This window comes from Sinohyriopsis cumingii, unplaced genomic scaffold (genome assembly GCF_028554795.1).
Source record: "Sinohyriopsis cumingii isolate HCF-2022 unplaced genomic scaffold, ASM2855479v2 utg000229l, whole genome shotgun sequence".
In the NCBI taxonomy this organism is placed as follows: Eukaryota; Metazoa; Mollusca; class Bivalvia; order Unionida; family Unionidae; genus Sinohyriopsis; species Sinohyriopsis cumingii.
In genome coordinates, this window is record NW_028315879.1 from 8,085,966 (window position 1) to 8,104,404 (window position 18,439).

At 39.6% G+C, this 18,439-nt stretch overlaps 2 protein-coding genes across 7 annotated transcripts in view; both read left to right on the top strand.

Annotated features, from left to right (window-relative positions):
• LOC149774518 (uncharacterized) overlaps window positions 1-18,439 on the top strand; it is a 643,609-nt gene that overhangs the window by 101,803 nt on the left and 523,367 nt on the right. The window lies entirely within an intron of this gene.
• The window catches only part of LOC149774520 (eukaryotic translation initiation factor 4 gamma 1-like), a 67,887-nt gene that overhangs the window by 22,587 nt on the left and 26,861 nt on the right, over window positions 1-18,439 (top strand). For both annotated transcript variants that reach the window (XM_089945266.1, XM_089945267.1), the window contains 2 exons: window positions 15,429-15,608; window positions 15,881-16,069. In XM_089945266.1, coding sequence (XP_089801392.1) covers window positions 15,429-15,608; window positions 15,881-16,069 — 369 coding nt within the window. The remainder of the gene's footprint in view (window positions 1-15,428; window positions 15,609-15,880; window positions 16,070-18,439) is intronic.

Below are 18,439 nucleotides of genomic sequence, written 5' to 3' on the forward strand. Positions count from 1 at the left end.
GTTCCTATTTCATATGTATGCACGTCTATACCTTTTTTGTTCGCTGCAACATCAGTTTTGATTATTCCTATTCCCCGCCAATACGCGTCTATATTTTTTTTGTTCGCTTCAATATCAGTTTTGATTGTTCCTATTTCCTGTGTATGCGTGTTCATATTACTTATGATCGTTGTAACATCAGTTTCGATTGTTCCTATTTCCCGTGTATGCGTGTTCATATTACTTATGATCGTTGTAACACTAGTTTCGATTGTTCTTATTTCCTGTGCATGCGCGTCTACATTATTTATGATCGTTGTAACATCAGTTTTAATTGTTTCTATTTTCCGTCCATGCGAGTCTACATTATTTATGATCGTTGCAACATTAGCGCCGATTATTTCTATTTCCCGTTCATGCACGTCTACACTCATTTTGTTCGCTGCAACATCAGTTTTGATTGTTTCCATTTCCTGTCTATACGCAGTGATATCATTTATAGTTGTTGTGATTTCATCCAGCTTGGTATTTTTTTTACCAAAGAATTTATCAAAGTTGTCATCGATCCTGTTAACATTTTTTCGTAACGTGTAAAATTGGCCCGACAGCGTTGCAAAATCCAAAATAGTATTCCTTATTGTTGTAATATTCGGTTCGGTTACCGTCGGGGTCCCGAAAAAACTAGCGGTAGTGAGTTGTATATCGGTGACAGATTTTTTCACCTCGGTGACAGATTTTTTCACCTGCGCGTCGAGTTCGGTCACCAATCCATTCAACCTTATAAAACCGTCTTGGACTAATGTTACCCTATCCGTCACCGTCGACAGATGTTCACCTGGTTTGAGTCGTCCGTCGCTGGTATACAGCGCGATAGTGTTCTCGGCGGCATCACGCCGTCGTGTTAAAACGTCATCCAGCGACACATTACTGGATTTCAATTTACCCTGGCGGTCCTGAAATACAACTATTTCGCCCGGGTCAACACTTGTCAGATTCAACGTATCAGCGATTTCATTCTCGATTAGTATTTTTATGTCATCGGCGGCGAGCGTTTCCGTGGATTCCTTCAGCGCCGAAACCGGTCGTCCCCAAATATCAATCATCGTTATTGTAAAAAAAAACAGCGTTTCTAATTAACCCGCCGGGCCTCTACGACCCCACTAGTGTATTCGTTTACAACCACATGAGGTGGTTTCCGCGATGATGAAATCGTCGCGAGTACGTTCAATACCTCACGGCCGCATATCGGTGGGTCACTTAATTGCTGTGTTGGCAGCGTGGAATAAAAAACCCGGGCTGAACACGCCCGGATATACCGCATGAACTCTTTCGGCGGAGCTAACCCGTATGAATCAAAATAGACGATCGCGTGCGGATCAATCGCGTATGCAACCCAATGAGTTCCCGCTCCGGAGGATTTATCGAGGTTAATTATGCCGGTTTCAATATTCCTTGGTGCCGCCGGTAATTGATTCCTCATAAAAACACCTCTAAAGTTTTTTATCGCTAGCGCGTTTGCGGCGTCTATTAAATCAAAATTAGACATAGGAGTCATTGACTCTTGCGTTAATAAACGGTTCCCGGTAGTCTTAGACCCTTTCCCGAATACCATGAATACGGGGTTCCCGGTAGTCTTAGACCCTTTCCGGCCACGGATCGTTTTTTTTTATAGCCTTTCCCGGTTGCCTTTTTCAATGCCATCCCCGCCGCGGTACCAACGGCTCCTAACGCCGCCGCCTTCGCCACTGCTGGGGCCGCCGCGGCAATCAACGCTGGAATCGCAGCTAACAGCGGAAATATCCCACCGGTCTTTTCCATGTTTTTAATCGCTGCGGCCGAAAAATCTATTTGAATACCCTTTTTATTCTTCATCGCATCATTGAAATGTTTTATTTGACGCGCCGTCAACGATATCTTATGATTACCACCCGCCATCTGCGACGGCTTCAGCGTTATTGTGGTCCCGCATTGTTTAGCCGACTTTGATCGTAATTTCTTGACTTGACCATCAGTCAACTCTACACTGACGACACTATACGACATTTATTGTAAACGCGTTTGTGCTTTCAATTACATGTTTTCCACTGGCGCATCAACGATTCTCATTCGTCCACCAACACCTTCCAACAGCATTGATTTATCGCTGAGAATGACAGCAACCGCTCTATAATTGGCACCACCCGGGGCTATACGAGCTCTAAAGTGTATATCAACGACGGATTGTCTCGTTAAATCAAGATGTTCCAGCGAAAAATAATAAATCGGATACAGGTTTTTAAAATCAAATTGTGATATTTGCAAACCAGTGTCGACGTTTTGATCACGACCCATATATGACAGCAATCGATGGTACACACGTGCGATATGGTTGTCGCCGTAATTAAGCTGTATATCCTCGGATGGTTCCTGTTGTCCGTTTATTCTCAGCGAAACATCCCTGACTCCTAATTGATCAAATATCATATGGCTGCGTTCTTGACTGCCCAATCGTTCCCTATTCTGTAGCGCTATGAATATATGACGCGGGGCTGAAACACCCTGTTTTGATGCCAAGTGCCATGTAAACGTATCGGCGACGTTATCCTCTTTAGCATCAGTTGTTACCGCTAGCCAACTCAACAACGATTTCCCTCCCTGTTCCATAAATGCTAACAATCGTGCTTCCGTGGTAACTGATGGAGTCAACACCGGCATCCACAATGCTATTTTAGTTAAAACGACTTTACCGTCAGCGACACCAGCAGCACGCCATATTGCATTGTTATCATCGCCCCTTCGCGTTAGCGCGATTGTATGCTTAGCCCCATAGATAACTTTTCTGACATTTCTGCAAAACCCAAATATGTGATGGAGTGGAATCGCGCATGAAAACTTTCAGCGTGGTCTTTGCAACATTGTTACTCGTGCTGCGAATCCCGTATTGTAATTATCGTTAAGACTTTTCATAATATTGAACTCAGCGCCCGGTCTTGCCCTGCGGTCTGGATTGGTTGCTTCAGCTTGATTAGCAAATGCGGTATCTCTTTCCACCAGCACGTTGACGTACTGAAGATGATCAGCGTTATCGGCGGAGTCCTTTGCGAACATCATAGATGGGCCCGCCGATCTTGTATAATCATCCGAGTATCTCGCTAACCCAATTATCGTCGTTGCAACATCAACCTCGCTTTCTATTGATTCAATTTCTCGCCCGTCAATAAGATATCTGGCGCTCTCAAATAACGCCATGATACCGTTGTTGACAAAGCCAACTCGAACACGATTGTCATCTGCGTATGGTGCATTATCGGCAGCATTTGTCACGAGTTCTCCCTCGATTTCGATAAACGCTTCACACGGCAAAAAATATTTACTGGTATCTTGGACTTGAAGTTCAATTCGCGATCGTAGGTCGGGTTGTGCTGCATAATAAGAATAATATTGATAATCACGGACAGAATCATCCCTGCGCACTGGGGCATCCATATCAAACGCGGGATCAGCGGTTCGCGCAAACATTTTATTATTTATCATGTTGATGTTTTCAATTGCAATTTTTTCGTCGTAAATTCTTTGAATTCTGTTTAAGACCACTCCCCCGCTATTGCGTTCATGAGCGGGTTGGTGGATGACTGAGCCGCCAACGACTCTAGTTTTTCTTCCACGGCGTTATTTATTACTTTACTGACATTTGCAGGCATCACTGTCGTTGATGGCATCACCGGTGGTTTCTGTTTTCTTTTTCTCACCAATGACATTAGTTTATCTCGTGCGGCAGAAAACGCCTTTCCGGCAACATCTCCAATAGCACTAATACCCCTATCACGAATAACATCAATAGCCTTCATTCCTAATTGTTTGGCTAACGGCGCTACTTTTGGAGCCATTCTTGTAAATAACCCCGCAATGGTATTACCGAGACCATCTCCATAGTACGCGCGGTAAACAGGCAATCGCGAGTTTACCACGTAGACGAGTACTGGTTTATCATGGTTGTAATGTATGATCATCTTATTATTATGTTAATGTTTTCCAATTAGTAATTGTGATCACCAGTGATTGATCAATCGCTGTGATGACCGTGGTCATCAAAACCATCCACGAGTTCGTTTATGAGCATTCGATATGTATTAATACCCATTACACCGCCGGCAAATAGCCGCCTGCAAATATCAGCGGCTTCATTAATAATTTCTCTGGAATTATTTCCGGCTCGTTTCCCTCCGATAAGTACTTCTAACCGTGATATATCACTGAGAACATTACCAGGACAAGTAACACTAGCGTTTCCAACTAAGCCGCTGCCTAAATATCCATTTCCAGTTGTTTCTTTAGTTGTGTCCCATTTACCAAGAAATCCAGTTGACTTTTCTTTATCCACTCTACTCAATACCATCTTTTTAAAATCCTCGAAATCATTGCGAATATTTTTTGTGATTTTAAATTTGCCGCGTTTTGCCAGGTATACTTTTTTTATCCAATTCTTGTCATTTTTTATGTACTCTTTATACATTTTGTTTACAGCGTTTTCTCTTAGATCAGGTGAAAAATTCAGCGCGGTGAATCTAGCTAATTCAGTGACATCTAAACTTTTAATTTTATTGTATACATCGTGTGTAAATATACTTTGTGGTGAATACATTTTTTCTATAGTAACGTCTCCTTCCTCTTCTTTAGTATCACCTTGTCATCGTAGTTCTTCTAGTACTCGTTCTTTTTGTCGTTGTTGCTGTCCAGTAGTTGTTATATCCACGGGAAGTGTTTCCAGAGACTTTTTTGTTTGTTCGGTCTCTGCTGCTATCTTTTCAAGTACAGGAAGAAGAGGCACTTCTCGTCGCTCGCCCTCCTTAGGAATATCTCCATATATTGCTCGTTCTGTTGCCGCTGTAACATCCTTAGTCGCTTTAGTTACCGGGGCAAATAACTGTTTACTTCCAACAGCAAAATCAGTTTGCATTTGTTGCCGCGTTTGAAGTTTCTCTCTCACTCTGTCTCGTAACGGTATAAACTTTTTAAGCGCTGCTAGCCGCTCTCTGGCTAGCCGAGTAGTAAGTGATTCACCTACCATTATTGTAAATTGATCCGCAATTTCAAATAAAATTTTCTAATTTTCCGCCGAGTCCTTCCATGGTGGCAGAAATATATCGAAGCGAAAGTTGTGTCATTGTGTGTATATGGATAGGTAATTAAAAACGTTATAGTACGACTTTATCGAAAAAAAAATAAACCATTACTTTTTCACATCACATGTATATAATGTTACATTGGTATGCCGACTTCGTCACGCGACGTGGGCACAGGTAACTTCAAGCTGAGGCTCCCCACAGGGGTTTCGTCTATAATCCTCCTAATGTTTTTAATCTTACTAGAGATCTCGCGGCGTTTTTCATAAAGCTGCCCGAGTTTTTTTCGTATTGTTTCAACGGCAGTGAATAACCCAATGAATACGCTTACGTCATTGCCATACAGGTTCTCATTAATTGTATGTTGTAATCGTTTTATAAAAGAATACTCGCGGGCTAGCGTAAAACGCCCCCGCTTCGATTGCTCGTTTATAACCTCATAATCGGATAATATTTCCTCGCTGTTGAGCCTATCAGATAATACAATTCCTTGATTTTTTAATTTTGAAATCTCAGTTAATATATTATTGATGTCTTGGGGATCCATATTCTTATAAACATCTTATTTCTAATATCAAAAATTTTAATAAAATTATTGGGGGTCATTTTTGACCCCGTTTTTTGTATGGACAGTACAATGCCGTAAATCTCCACTCGAGTGTTGTGGCAGATTGCAGGCATACATATGCTTAATTATGGACAGTACAATGCCGTAAATCTCCACTCGAGTGTTGTGGCAGATTGCAGGCATACATATACTTAATTATGGACAGTACAATGCCGTAAATCTCCACTCGATGTTGCAGAAGTGTTTGTGGCAGATTACACAGGCATACATATACTTAATTATGGACAGTACAAACAATGACGGGGGCGTGGTTTGCACTCAACCGAACCAAAACGCAACCCATAAAAATGAATCATGGTTGCGTAGTTGGAAAAAACCAACCGCGCACACTATGAATGATAGTGTGGGTTGCGTTTTGGTTCGTTTTGAACTTCAACGAAGGGGGCTTTATCCCCTCCCCCCAATTATATAGAAAAAAAAACATCTAACCGTTTCCCGCCAGGCAATTGCCCGCTGCGAGGCGCGAACCCGTAAATTGTTGACTCGAGTTTCATAGTCAAACATGTTTGCATCGGACTACGGACGCACCTAACAAATAACGAGTTTTTAAAAAATATAAGCACGTAGTGCGTTCCAGGTGAGCGCGCATAGGTAACTCATTTACATTGAAACAGACGACTATTTGCAATCACGTGACAGCATAACTCTATCATGGCGACTTCGTCATACCCTCACGAGTTATCCCCCTTCAGATATGAAAATCGAATTCTATGTCCGTTTTTACTTGAGAAAGCTGTTTGATATACTCGTTCTGCAACAAATCGTACTGAGGCGCTACAAATGTCAAAATATTTTCCTGCCTCATTCATTGACTGAAATATTTTTTCCTCGTGCGTTGACGTATCAAATGATTTGACGCCCCTTGCTGCTTTTGAGTACTTACCAGTCTGGCCTTTTTTAATATTTTCACTCTGAGAGATAGCTTGCAGATTACACAGTCTGTTATTTTGATAATTAGAATTAATGTGATCAATAACGAGACTATCTTTGATCAATCCGTGGAAACATTCATAGATGATTCTGTGACAGAGATATTTTTTCCCTCCAGCTGTAAACATTAAATACCCGTGATTGTTTTTCCATCCAACTGGTTTTTTTAGTCTGCGGTTTCTAACAATGCCGTCGCGAGATGCCTCGTAATTGACGAGCAGGGGATGCGGCTGAAATTCTTGGTCCATTTATATAATAATACTACTTGTCTAATTTATTATTTGGTTTAATTATAAATCTTTCAACATAGTCTTGGGGGGTTTTGATGACGGAGTCAGCGGTGGGGTCAATGACGGCGTTTTTAATTCGTTTGTCATAATAGCGTTTTAGTTCCCTGTATCGCTTTCCGCCACAATTAATACACAACTGCGATTTTCCTCTTACACCAACGTGGCAAACCAAGCACGGGAGGGGGCCAAGAGAACCATTACGAACGCTTTGTAAATGATACCCGCAGAATTCACCTCTACATGATTTATTGCACGGGGTTATCGACCCAATCATCAACCATTTGCATTTATTCATTATACTATATTCTTTTATTTAAATACTTGTTTTAATTATATGGATGAGTTCGAGAGATTAGCAGCAATTAAGCCCTGGAAAAATATTAAGTTCAATCTCGATAGAGTCCTCAAGGACGTACCAAAAGCGTTAATAAACGATAAAACCCTGTTAAATAAAATACGCGATTGTATCAATGAATTCAAGCGTGATGGTGCATCTCATAGTTGGTCAACATTTCGAATTGATGGCGTTGTTGATGCTACCATGAACGACAACCGCGCAGCAACGATAATATCACAACTTGACGGTAAAAAGTATTTCTTCAGAGTAAAATTCATTGTCCGGGTGGAATAAGGTGATTGGATCATACGTGATAAATTTGAACCAGTTCTCAGCGACAAGAAAACAGTCATTGTCAGCCGCGACTCCAAGCCGGGGCTATTAACCGGAATTGACAGACCATACTATGAACGAGCGTATCCTGAAACAGCAGTTGTTTATGGAATATACCCGTTAAATAAGAAACCTGATATCGGAAAACTAGCGCCGATGAAACAGTCAACGGGGATAAATTGTGTAGCAGAACGAATAATAGAGCATTTTACAAATGCATGTCGAGGAAACAAATTGACCGATTTACGACGTAGCAAAATCAACCAGTGGGAGGAGACAGTGCGCGAGCGAGGAGCAACCATCAGCGACATAGCGAGATTAGAAACGTCGCTGAGATTTCCAATAACCGTTACAACGATAACCGGTGAAGTATTACACGAATCGAAGTATAAATCAAATGGAGCCCCAATCAAAATTATTGATCATAACGAACACGCATGGACGCCCGCGATCACAGTGTTTCCACGGGATAGAACAGTAAAGTATATCCCGGGGGAATTTATACAGAACGGTTTTCTCGCGGAGAGGAAACTATTTGATGCTATTGCTTGTTTGTGTAAAAACGACCCTGTATCAGTGTGGTTACTTCGCAGCGCTGATACCTTTGATCAGTTTGTAAGACCAAACGGCGAATTATATCGCACTGAAGCATTTCACAACAGGATGAAAAAAACCGCCATGGAATTTGAAGAGCATGATGAACAACTGCTAACAAATTGTTTTACGATTCCATCGGTTGCGGCTCATGTTGCAGCGAGGAAAAATGCGTGGAGTGCAACGCGCAAGGAATTTCTACCGGATGTACAATCCAGTTGTTTGGAATACTATCACGGTGGACTATGGAACACTGAATACAACCGCGACGCTATGATCTCGGTTGATATGGTTGCCTGTTATCCAGCGAGTTTTCTCGGGTATGGATCCGCCGCTGAGTACTTCAAACGATTTGGACACCCCAGACATGAAATGACTCGTGTTGCTATTAATGGACCACTGCCTGATTTTGATTTAACCGGATTCGCTCGCATAGTATCATTTGAGTTCGCGGCAGGACTTCATCGCTGTTGCTATATTTGGATCGGTAGACACATGGCTGAAAAGAAGTGGTTGCCAATAGCGCTGCTACGGTATATGATTGATTGTAGCATGCTAATTTCGTTGATTGTCAGTGACGCGATTATATCATACCGGGCACAGACTGAAGTCTGGTTACCAAAACCGGAGCGTCTAGATAGCATAATTGACGAGTCCAGAAAAAACATCGATGCCGACGAGGAATATATCGTCGAATGGTCCAGGAGGATATTCAACCAACGAAACCACGAGGCAAAAGATCTCGGTAGAAGAATAATCGGTAAGTTCACACAAGGTGGAAAAAACTACGACTACAAACGATATTGCTCACGGCTGATTATAGATGACGCAGAATATGATTTTGTAATCAAGGACGCAGTGGCAAAAAATAGATACGTGAACTGCGAAACAGCTTTCTTGTCCAATGGAACAAGGTTGGGTACAGTTGTTACCTACAGCGATGGAGACAGCCCGGCATACCCGCATTTGAGGGCGTCTATGCTGGGTTACGCCGCTATCAATTTATTCTCGATGATAAATAGATTCCCCGACACCGCGGTTAGAGTAGCCGTTGATTCGTTTTATGTTGACGTAGCGTATAAGGAAAACGTAGCCGAGTTTACTAGTCCGGACGAGAGTTGGGGTACATGGAGAATTAAAAATGAAATACGACGCGATTATTCCCCGTCAGCAGATGTCACCGTTGAGAACAATTACCTACGCGGTGATAAATTGTCAGAATGGTCTAATGCACCACCGTGTTCTGATCCAATTTGTAGACACAAGACGGTTTATTTAAGCGGCTGTGGCGGGTCAGGAAAAACGACTCGGGCAATTGAATTATTTCGAACGCGGGCAAGTATAATCGTGCTTACACCGACCCATAGACTAGCGCGAGAGATAAAACAACGAAATGTCGACGCCGTTACTTATCACAGCTTTTTTCGATACAGCGGCGGTGAGTGGACTCCTGATCGAATGGGTGAAAAATTTATTCCTGAGGTTATCATCTGGGACGAAATATGTACTGTTTCGTTAGATGTTTTACAAATGTTTCTTGATTGGTTGTTGCTCGCGAATACAGCGGTGATCATGTGTGGCGACCATGGCCAACCACCACCATTTGTCGGCGAGGGTCCGCATGATTGGTTAAAGGGTTTTGTGGACTATTATGAAGAAACCGATACTGATTACCGGGCACTTGATGAACAACTGCGCGAGGTTAAAAAATTAATCAGATTACAGCCGGATAGAATTCAATGTGAAATAATTCGCGAGGTGATTCCGGAAACGCCGTTAAATAAATTTTGGGAAACATGGAGACCAAACGATTTGATTGTAGCGAGTAGAAAGATAGTCAGAGACACACTTCAGCGGAAGTTGTTTACGTTGCATAAGGAAAAGTTTCCAACGCGTCCAGTGCCGTTATGCTATAGACCCGCGGATACACGGCGGCAGAACATTGAAGTTGAGATTCCAGGCCGGACAGAAAAACAAATTCTCGTGCTGAATGATATTGTGCTCGTTGATATCAGCGTCGTCGAGGACGCGCTACGTGCTAATAAATCCCCGTGGACGCTAGGATACGCAACAACAATACATTCCTCGCAGGGACTGACTATCACGGACACAATTGTTTGGATAGTTGATAATCGCATCGAATGGTCGAATCTAGTCTATCTTGCAGTGTCCCGAGTACGGAGGATAAATCAGCTTCGAAGAATTGTTATTGACGAAGTCAGTGACGGAGTCACCATCGATGCAAGCGTCATTGATAGAAAACTCTCGGGTTACCGCCAACAGGATAAAAAAAAAACAGCGGCGTTTTGATATTGATGCCGAATTAATAATTGCGTTACGACAACAACAGAATAATCACTGCGCGAGTTGTAATTGTGTAATGCGCTGGCGTTATTCGGATAAAGACGCCCGCCAATTTACCGTGGACAGGATCGATAACAGTCTCGGTCATGTCAAAAACAATGTGAGGTTGACCTGTCTTGAGTGCAATAGACGCAACGGCGCTAGTTAAGACCACGCGGGGGCAATTGAGTATCGTCAGGTATCACTTGTAGTTGCTCGCGTGTAAATCCGCGCTGTGGGGCAGTTGAATCTAGTCTATAGATCGGTGGTCTACCAGTTGATCGTGTTATCGTTGATATGTTATGTGTGGTAACACTCCAAATAGGATCAGTAGCTCTTTTTTTACCGCCTTCAAGCTCTCCTGGTTCATATAGATATCTAACAGTGACGTCGCCGAGAATCGGCTTGGAAACGCTATCTATTTTTGATCTTCCGGGTATGTACTCGTATTTAATCGCGTCGCTGGGCTTCATGTTGATTGCTCGGGTAATCTCGTTATTTAACGCTGCAATTACGCCTGGCAACCTTTTGACCCATTCACGAGATCGTTTTTCTTGGATAAATTCCTTCGCGTATTGATATCCAAATAACCGTTCAGCGACAGTCCGATTGAATCGTTCAACAATTGCCTGATCACGATGTAGCGCAGTATGACCTCGTCGTACCGCGACGCTATGATGTTTCAGCGTTGATAAAACAGCGCCGCGAAATTCACTGCCAGGATCAACTTGTAATAGATTTGGCCAGCGCAGAGGACCTCTTCGATAAATCCGCTCAAACGCAGCTGCTACTTCAGTTGCTGACTTTGTTTTTAACGGCTCCGCTTGTTTGTATCGACTCGCAACATCAACTACGGTTAGCGCGTATTTGTAACCGTTGTCATGCGGCAGAAATAGTATATCAGCCTGATGAACTTCATTAGGTACGCTGACATCAAAGCGCGAAAAGTTGATTTGTTTAGGCGGTGGTAGATAGATTTGCCATATAGCCTGTTTGGATAACCAATTAGCCGCAGTGGCCTTTGTTACCTTTGCAGCGCTTGCAAGCTTACCAATTGCGGCCTTCCCCTTCCAGTATCCTCTCGGAGAATAATAGATGGATTCCATGTTGTTATTAATTACCAGCGCCCACCATTAATTTACCTTTCATAGCCGATTTTACTAACCATGAGGCCAATTTTTCTTTGAAGGATTTATCAGGAATAGCATTTAGCGCGTGAATTAATTTTACGTCCGCGATATGACGCTGTTGCAGATCGCTACTTTTGTAAGCAACATCATGAGCATGACACGCCTTATCGATAGCATTTATTGGATACTCACCGGGTTTGGGCTGATTTTGATCATCGAGTCTGATATCTAATCGTGTTCCGGGGCCACAGTAGCTATATCCTGGAAGGTGCTTTTCTCCTGGATACTTTGCCCACGGGGTTCCGGGGAGTTTTGATAACTTGGCTGCAATATCACCTCCTCGCTTTTTTTTAAAACATCCCCGGGTCTAATAGAAATAAATCTAAATTTCTTTGTACCGCATTGTACACACTTACCAGTAAGCGCCGATCTGTTATTTCTTGTTGTAACTGTTGTCATATCATTTGTGCCAGTACGCACTCTACACTTTACACAATATAGATCCATAATTTATGTATAGAGACATGAATATAATTGACTTTTCAGCGACTAAAACAAGAGAACCAGTTAAGCATGTTGCAGCGCTACCAAACTCGATCCGGATGATTATCATCGGACCATCTGGATCCGGCAAGACGCAATTGTTACTCAATTTAATAATGAGATGGATGAAGTGGGATAAGTTGTATTTGGTTGCTCCTAGCGTAGATGATCAACGATGCTACGAGGTGTTGAAAGATTTCAACGAGAATGCATCAGCGATCGCTAAAAAAAATGTCATCGAGTTTGTTACAGATATCAATGATGCACCAGGTATCGATGATATTGATGGCGACGTTAACAATCTAGTCGTGTACGATGATGTTATGTTAGACAATCAAAAAAACCCAGCTAGGATATTTTCCAGAGGCAGGCATAAAAACACTGACGTGATATATGTCACTCAACGATACTCTCAGATTCCAAAAGTAATCAGAGACAACTGTAATATTCTTGCTGTGTTCAACGGCGTCGATACACACACGCTACGAAATATTTGGCAGACATGGTGCGGCGGTGACATGGACTTTAATGTTTTTAAAAACTTTTTTAGTCATGCTCAGTCGACCCCACATGGATTCATAACGATAAATTTACATGATCCTCGGACACGATATCGTATCGGACTTGACCAAATATTCGGTTAAATTGTAAGCAGCGGGGGGGGCGATGACATCGACGCGGTCGTCGATGTGCTTACCGGATGCTGACGACGCTGGGATCGGCGCGCAGAAGGTATTAATTAAACCAAATGACGTCCGGACAATTGTCGATTTGGCCCCTCGACGATGACAACGACGACGACGTCGTTTTTTTTTTTACCAGGCGCTGACGACACAGGATCCGCTGAGTGCAGAAAGTATTAATTAAGCCAAATGACGTTTGGACAAAATGTCGGATTCGCCCCCCCTGCTGCTTGTTGAATGTCTACATGTCTTGTGTGACTTGTATTTTAAACATGCTCTTTTTAAAAAAAAAATTGCAAAGGAACATCAAAAGCACATATAGAAACTCAAGAGGAAAATTTTTTTTACTTAAACTTAGCATAGCATTTTAAAGCATTTTTTTATATTTATCATAATTTGGGTTAAGGAACAGATTTTGTCACAAAAGCTGAAATAATCAAATTTGCAATCATCATGATGATATAATATTTTTTAGATTTTTTCCGATACTTAGTTAGCATTGTGACTATGCAGAACTTCAATATTTGAATGTACAGTTGTTGGAACTTCAAAACTGTTTTGCATATTTAATAACGTATTTCTCCAGAAATTAAACTAATTTGTGAAAGAAGTCACAATTTTACATGAGAAGGTGCTGTTTTTCATTCATTGTAATTCTTAACATTATCAAACAGATTTTTAAAAAAAATAGGTTAAATATCAAGATTTTCAAAAGATTATTTGAATTGTGTTTGTGTGCTTGTATCATTTTTACAAGTCTTTGGTATGACTCTGTTAGGGTTCGTCCATGACTCCAGTACATCTAAGGCAGACACTCGAAACACTTAGGCCACTGGAGCAGTCAATTGAACTTGTACTGTTAAAGTAAAAAAAAAAATATTTTATACATAGAAAATCCCAGTATCCCAGTATTTAAATAAGCAAAAATGTAGAGGATGCTGTTTTAATTCTGAAAAGTATCATTACCGAATGTTCAAATAAATGTTCCCAAATTATACTAACATATAACGACCTCTGATCATCAGTAATGATAGGTCCACATACAGCTGATCAATGATAATAATGTAACACAATTCTAAATAATGTTACTGATGCAGTTATCAGCTGTGAGTCTATTGGCTAATCTTGATTTGCAGACTGGTTGCCCTATTGCATGAGTACAATTTAAACCCATCAAGATTTCCTGATTGGAAAAAGAGAAATAGTATGTCAGTTTTTTCATGGTATTTGTTTTTGTTTTACATCACATCTGATAATGATAGACAAAGTTTCTTTCAGTATGACTCGATGCTGATCAGTTGTGGTTGTGATGTCATTGAGAAAAGTGTTCTCTTGAGGGGTTAGTCAAAATGTACCTTGAAACAACGTACCCAAGTCAAAATTTACTCCATTCAAAAAGTACATATGAATGCCGAAATGTACCCAAGTCACAACATGTTAAAACATTACCATATCCAAATTTAAACAATTTCTGCAGTTTATATTACACAATAAATAATAATAATTTTTACATTTCACCCACGAATCACCCACCTAAAACAAATGACCTTGAATCATCGGTGATAATTTTCTTCTGCACCTAGATCTGTTAAATGCTCACAATTTTAATGAGTACATGTAATATCAAATATTTAATTGCATCAGAACCCATGCCTGAATTTGTTCTAGATGAGATTTTATTTGCACAAGGAAATTGCATTATTTCTTCTGTTTTGAAGATAACATTGTAACGCCTTCCAAGTTTAATTGATACATGAAATTGGTAAAAAGATGTTGTCAAATCATTCATGTTATACAAAACAATGGGAGTTAAATGGAGCCACAACTAAATGGCCAAAAACATTGGATAAAACTCGATGCAACCAACAGGTTGTTTGAAAGTATTGTTTTCTTTCTTCTCATCAATGAGAATGGCATATAAATATATCATATCTATATGTTATTATGTCATCTACATGCTGGAAATAGGACAAGAATGTTTACATGAATGGGCACCAGCTACCTTCAAAAGATGGAAAGACCATCAAGTTCATATTTGTATCGATATGTATCATATCACAGGTTGCGTATTGTGAAATGTATTGATACATGGCACAGATGTATTGTTTCACCCCTAGTATATACCCATATTTGTCCCAATAATGACCATCAGCATATACAAATTATTGACAGATTTGTTGGTCTAGGCACTCCTATTGAAGCTTGACAATGAAACCTATGTAAAAAAAAAAATTGAGCATTAACATTTCAGATGACTGAATGACCTTGGCAATTTGTAATGGTGTACCTTTAATTGGTTACATAAAATACATGTACATGGGTCAAATTTGAAAATAGATGTACATCAGAATTTGTAACAATTGTTTAGACATTTTGTGCCTTGAGTAGTTTCCATGTAATGGGTTTTTTATTTCTGTAAAAGTTTTATACGTCTTTGAAAATTTGTTGAAAACTGTCTTTTCCTGGCTGTTGAAATAAGGAGTTTAAATAGTCTAACTGTTATGTTATTAAATCTTAAATTGCTTTATGTTTGCAGTCAGGTGGCACCTCACACAGGGTGAGAGGTATGGGTGGCCGTGGAAGAACCAAAAATCGGGCCAAGCACATTAGCCTTTCAGTGCAGGAAGACATAAAGCTGCATCATGCCAAGGAGCCATGGAAACCTAAACGTCTAGCTGCCAGGATAGATCATGATGAGGAAGATATCAGGAGTGAAGTCAGTAAACCTTTTGCAACCTCTAACTGCATATCTTTTAATAATTACTCTGACTCTTTTAAATGCACCTCGTTATTTTTTGTACACTTGAAACACAAAACAAAAATGTAAGAGATTCGATTCTTGTTCTGAATACACAATAGAACATCATTCATGTGCAATTCTAATTAATAAACACTGTTCAGAACAGTCATATTTTATAATATGCTATACAGTAATTGTCATTCAGTCCGACTGTTGTGTTTTCTAATCTAATTGCTTTGTGTTTGCAGTCAGGTAGCTTGTCATTCAGGATGTTTGGTAAGCAAGATATGGGTGGCCATGGAGAAACCAAAAGTCAGACTAAGTACAGTAGCCTTTCAGTGCAGGAAGACATCAAGCTGCATCATGCCAAGGAGCCATGGAAACCTAAACGTCTAGCTGCCAGGATAGATCATGATGAGGAAGATATCAGGAGTGAAGTCAGTAAACCTTTTGCAACCTCTAGCTGCATATCTTTTAATAATTACTCTGACTCTTTTAAATGCACTTCGTTATTTTGTACACTTGAAACACAAAACAAAAATGTAAGAGATTTGATTCTTGTTCTGAATACACAATAGAACATCATTCATGTAAAATTCAAATTAATAAACACTGTTTTAAACAGTAATATATTAAAATATGCTATACAGTAATTGTCATTCACATACACAGGACTATCATCTCGGACTTGGAACACAAATTGTCATCACTGTTCAGGGTTCATATGGTCTTTGAAGGTCTTTAAAAATTGAAATAAACCCAACATTTTAGCAGTGCCAATGTCTGTTAAGAGAACAATTTATTTTGTATTAAATCTGATGCATAAGTTACATGTTTCTGAAATAACAATGAATGTTAACCTATCTTCCAGATCATTATAAATCAATTTTAGGAAATTAATTATAGATTTCATTTCATCATTAAACGATGTTGTAGTATTTTGCATTCGTTGTTTTCTCATATAACCTAACTTGTATACAAAATGTCAGTGAAAATAGGTCTTGGAAATCTATGTTTGTGGTGTTTTGAAAGTTTTGGAAAAGTCTTTGAATTTATCAATGAGAATTCTGTGTGAACCCTGCTGTTGCTACTTGGCACCCCTACTTTTGGATGATTGCGGTGCCAAAGGGGTATTTTTGAAAAGAATTATTCTATGCATAGGAGTGTGTGCATTATCACACGACATAGAATTGTGCCTGGGTAATGATGTAGTGATACAATATGTATCAAGATACAGAGATTACAGTACCATAATATCAAGATAAATATATAGTTTATTTCAGTACTTTTCAGAGAAACTTTGGTGTCATGTGATACTGCCTGTGTATGCCTAACATCTCAAGAACACTCCTATAATGTTCAAGATAGAGATGTGAAAACTTGCGATATGATGTTGAGTGGTGTGTACATTTTGCACATCACTGACATATACAGCTCATGGTTGAGACTTGAAACCTTGGTCTGCATATGTCCACAACCATTTTAGTATTTTTATTCTACTTGAGCGATTGGGGAAGGAGGAAAACTAGGGTTCAGGATGTCAAAAACTGTATTTTCTGTATTTTTATAAATTTACAACTGGTTGAACTTTGCATTGCATATTCAGATATTATTTACGTGAATAGACTTTGCATTGCATATTCAGATATTATTTTCACAAATAGACTTTGCATTGCATATTCAGATATTATTTATGTGAATAGACTTTGCATTGCATATTCATATATTATTTACACAAATAGACTTTGCATTACATATTCATATGTTATTTACACAAATAGACTTTGCATTGCATATTCAAATATTATTTACATGAATAGACTTTGCATTGCATATTCAGATACTATTTACGTGGATAGACTTTGCGCTGCATATTCATATATTATTTAGTCTAGGCTACAGGTTCTATTTGGCTCCCATGAATTGGTCTTATAAAGATTGTTTTTAGTCACATTAAGTTTCCAGCCGATTTATTATCATGGAATATGAGATTTCTCATTTATTTGACTATATTTGAAGGTTTTTTAATATACAATTTGCCAAAATGAACTTGCCAGTAGCTTCTCGTGGGTCGGTGGTTCTTTCCGGAGTTTTCTCGGGTTCTTCCTCCACCATTAATACTGGCCGCCATGTATAGCCTATTGTGTGCTGAAAAATGGCGTTAAACCCTACAACAACAACAACAACAACCAAAATGAACTATGAAAACTAGAACGTAAATTGAGTGGTAATGACCATGTAAATAATGTGCAAATTCAGTAATTTCATCAATTTTTCAGAATAACATCACATTGGAAAAGTTTGTTTTTCTGTGTCAGACTCTTCTACTTTTGTTTTAAAATTACAGACCTATGTTTCAATTTAGATTTTGTATTAAACCACATAGTCTTGTATATCATTTAGAACATATGTTAAGGTTCCTAGGTCAAAGTTCAAGGCTGCGTTAGTATCAAGGTTATATTCTGTTTCCATGGCATTTTGATTATTAAATATCTTTTGAGGAAGCTGTCTGTGTTTACTTCATAAATATAAAGTTTTGTATTGCAAGGCATTAACATATTTTCTGATGTACAAAATTTCATCCAATTGTATACACCATATTCAAGAATCTTGCATTACATAAAACACACTTTTATATCTGTATAATTATGTACTTGTTAGATGTAGTAACGTAAAGAGTTTTGCTTGTAACATAGCTCCTAAAACACCTCTTCAGAGAGAGACATTGGGTTATATCGTACAAAATGACTATATCTGAACCCTATGAATGTGTTTATTTATCATAGTGTTGTATCTTGATTTGCCTT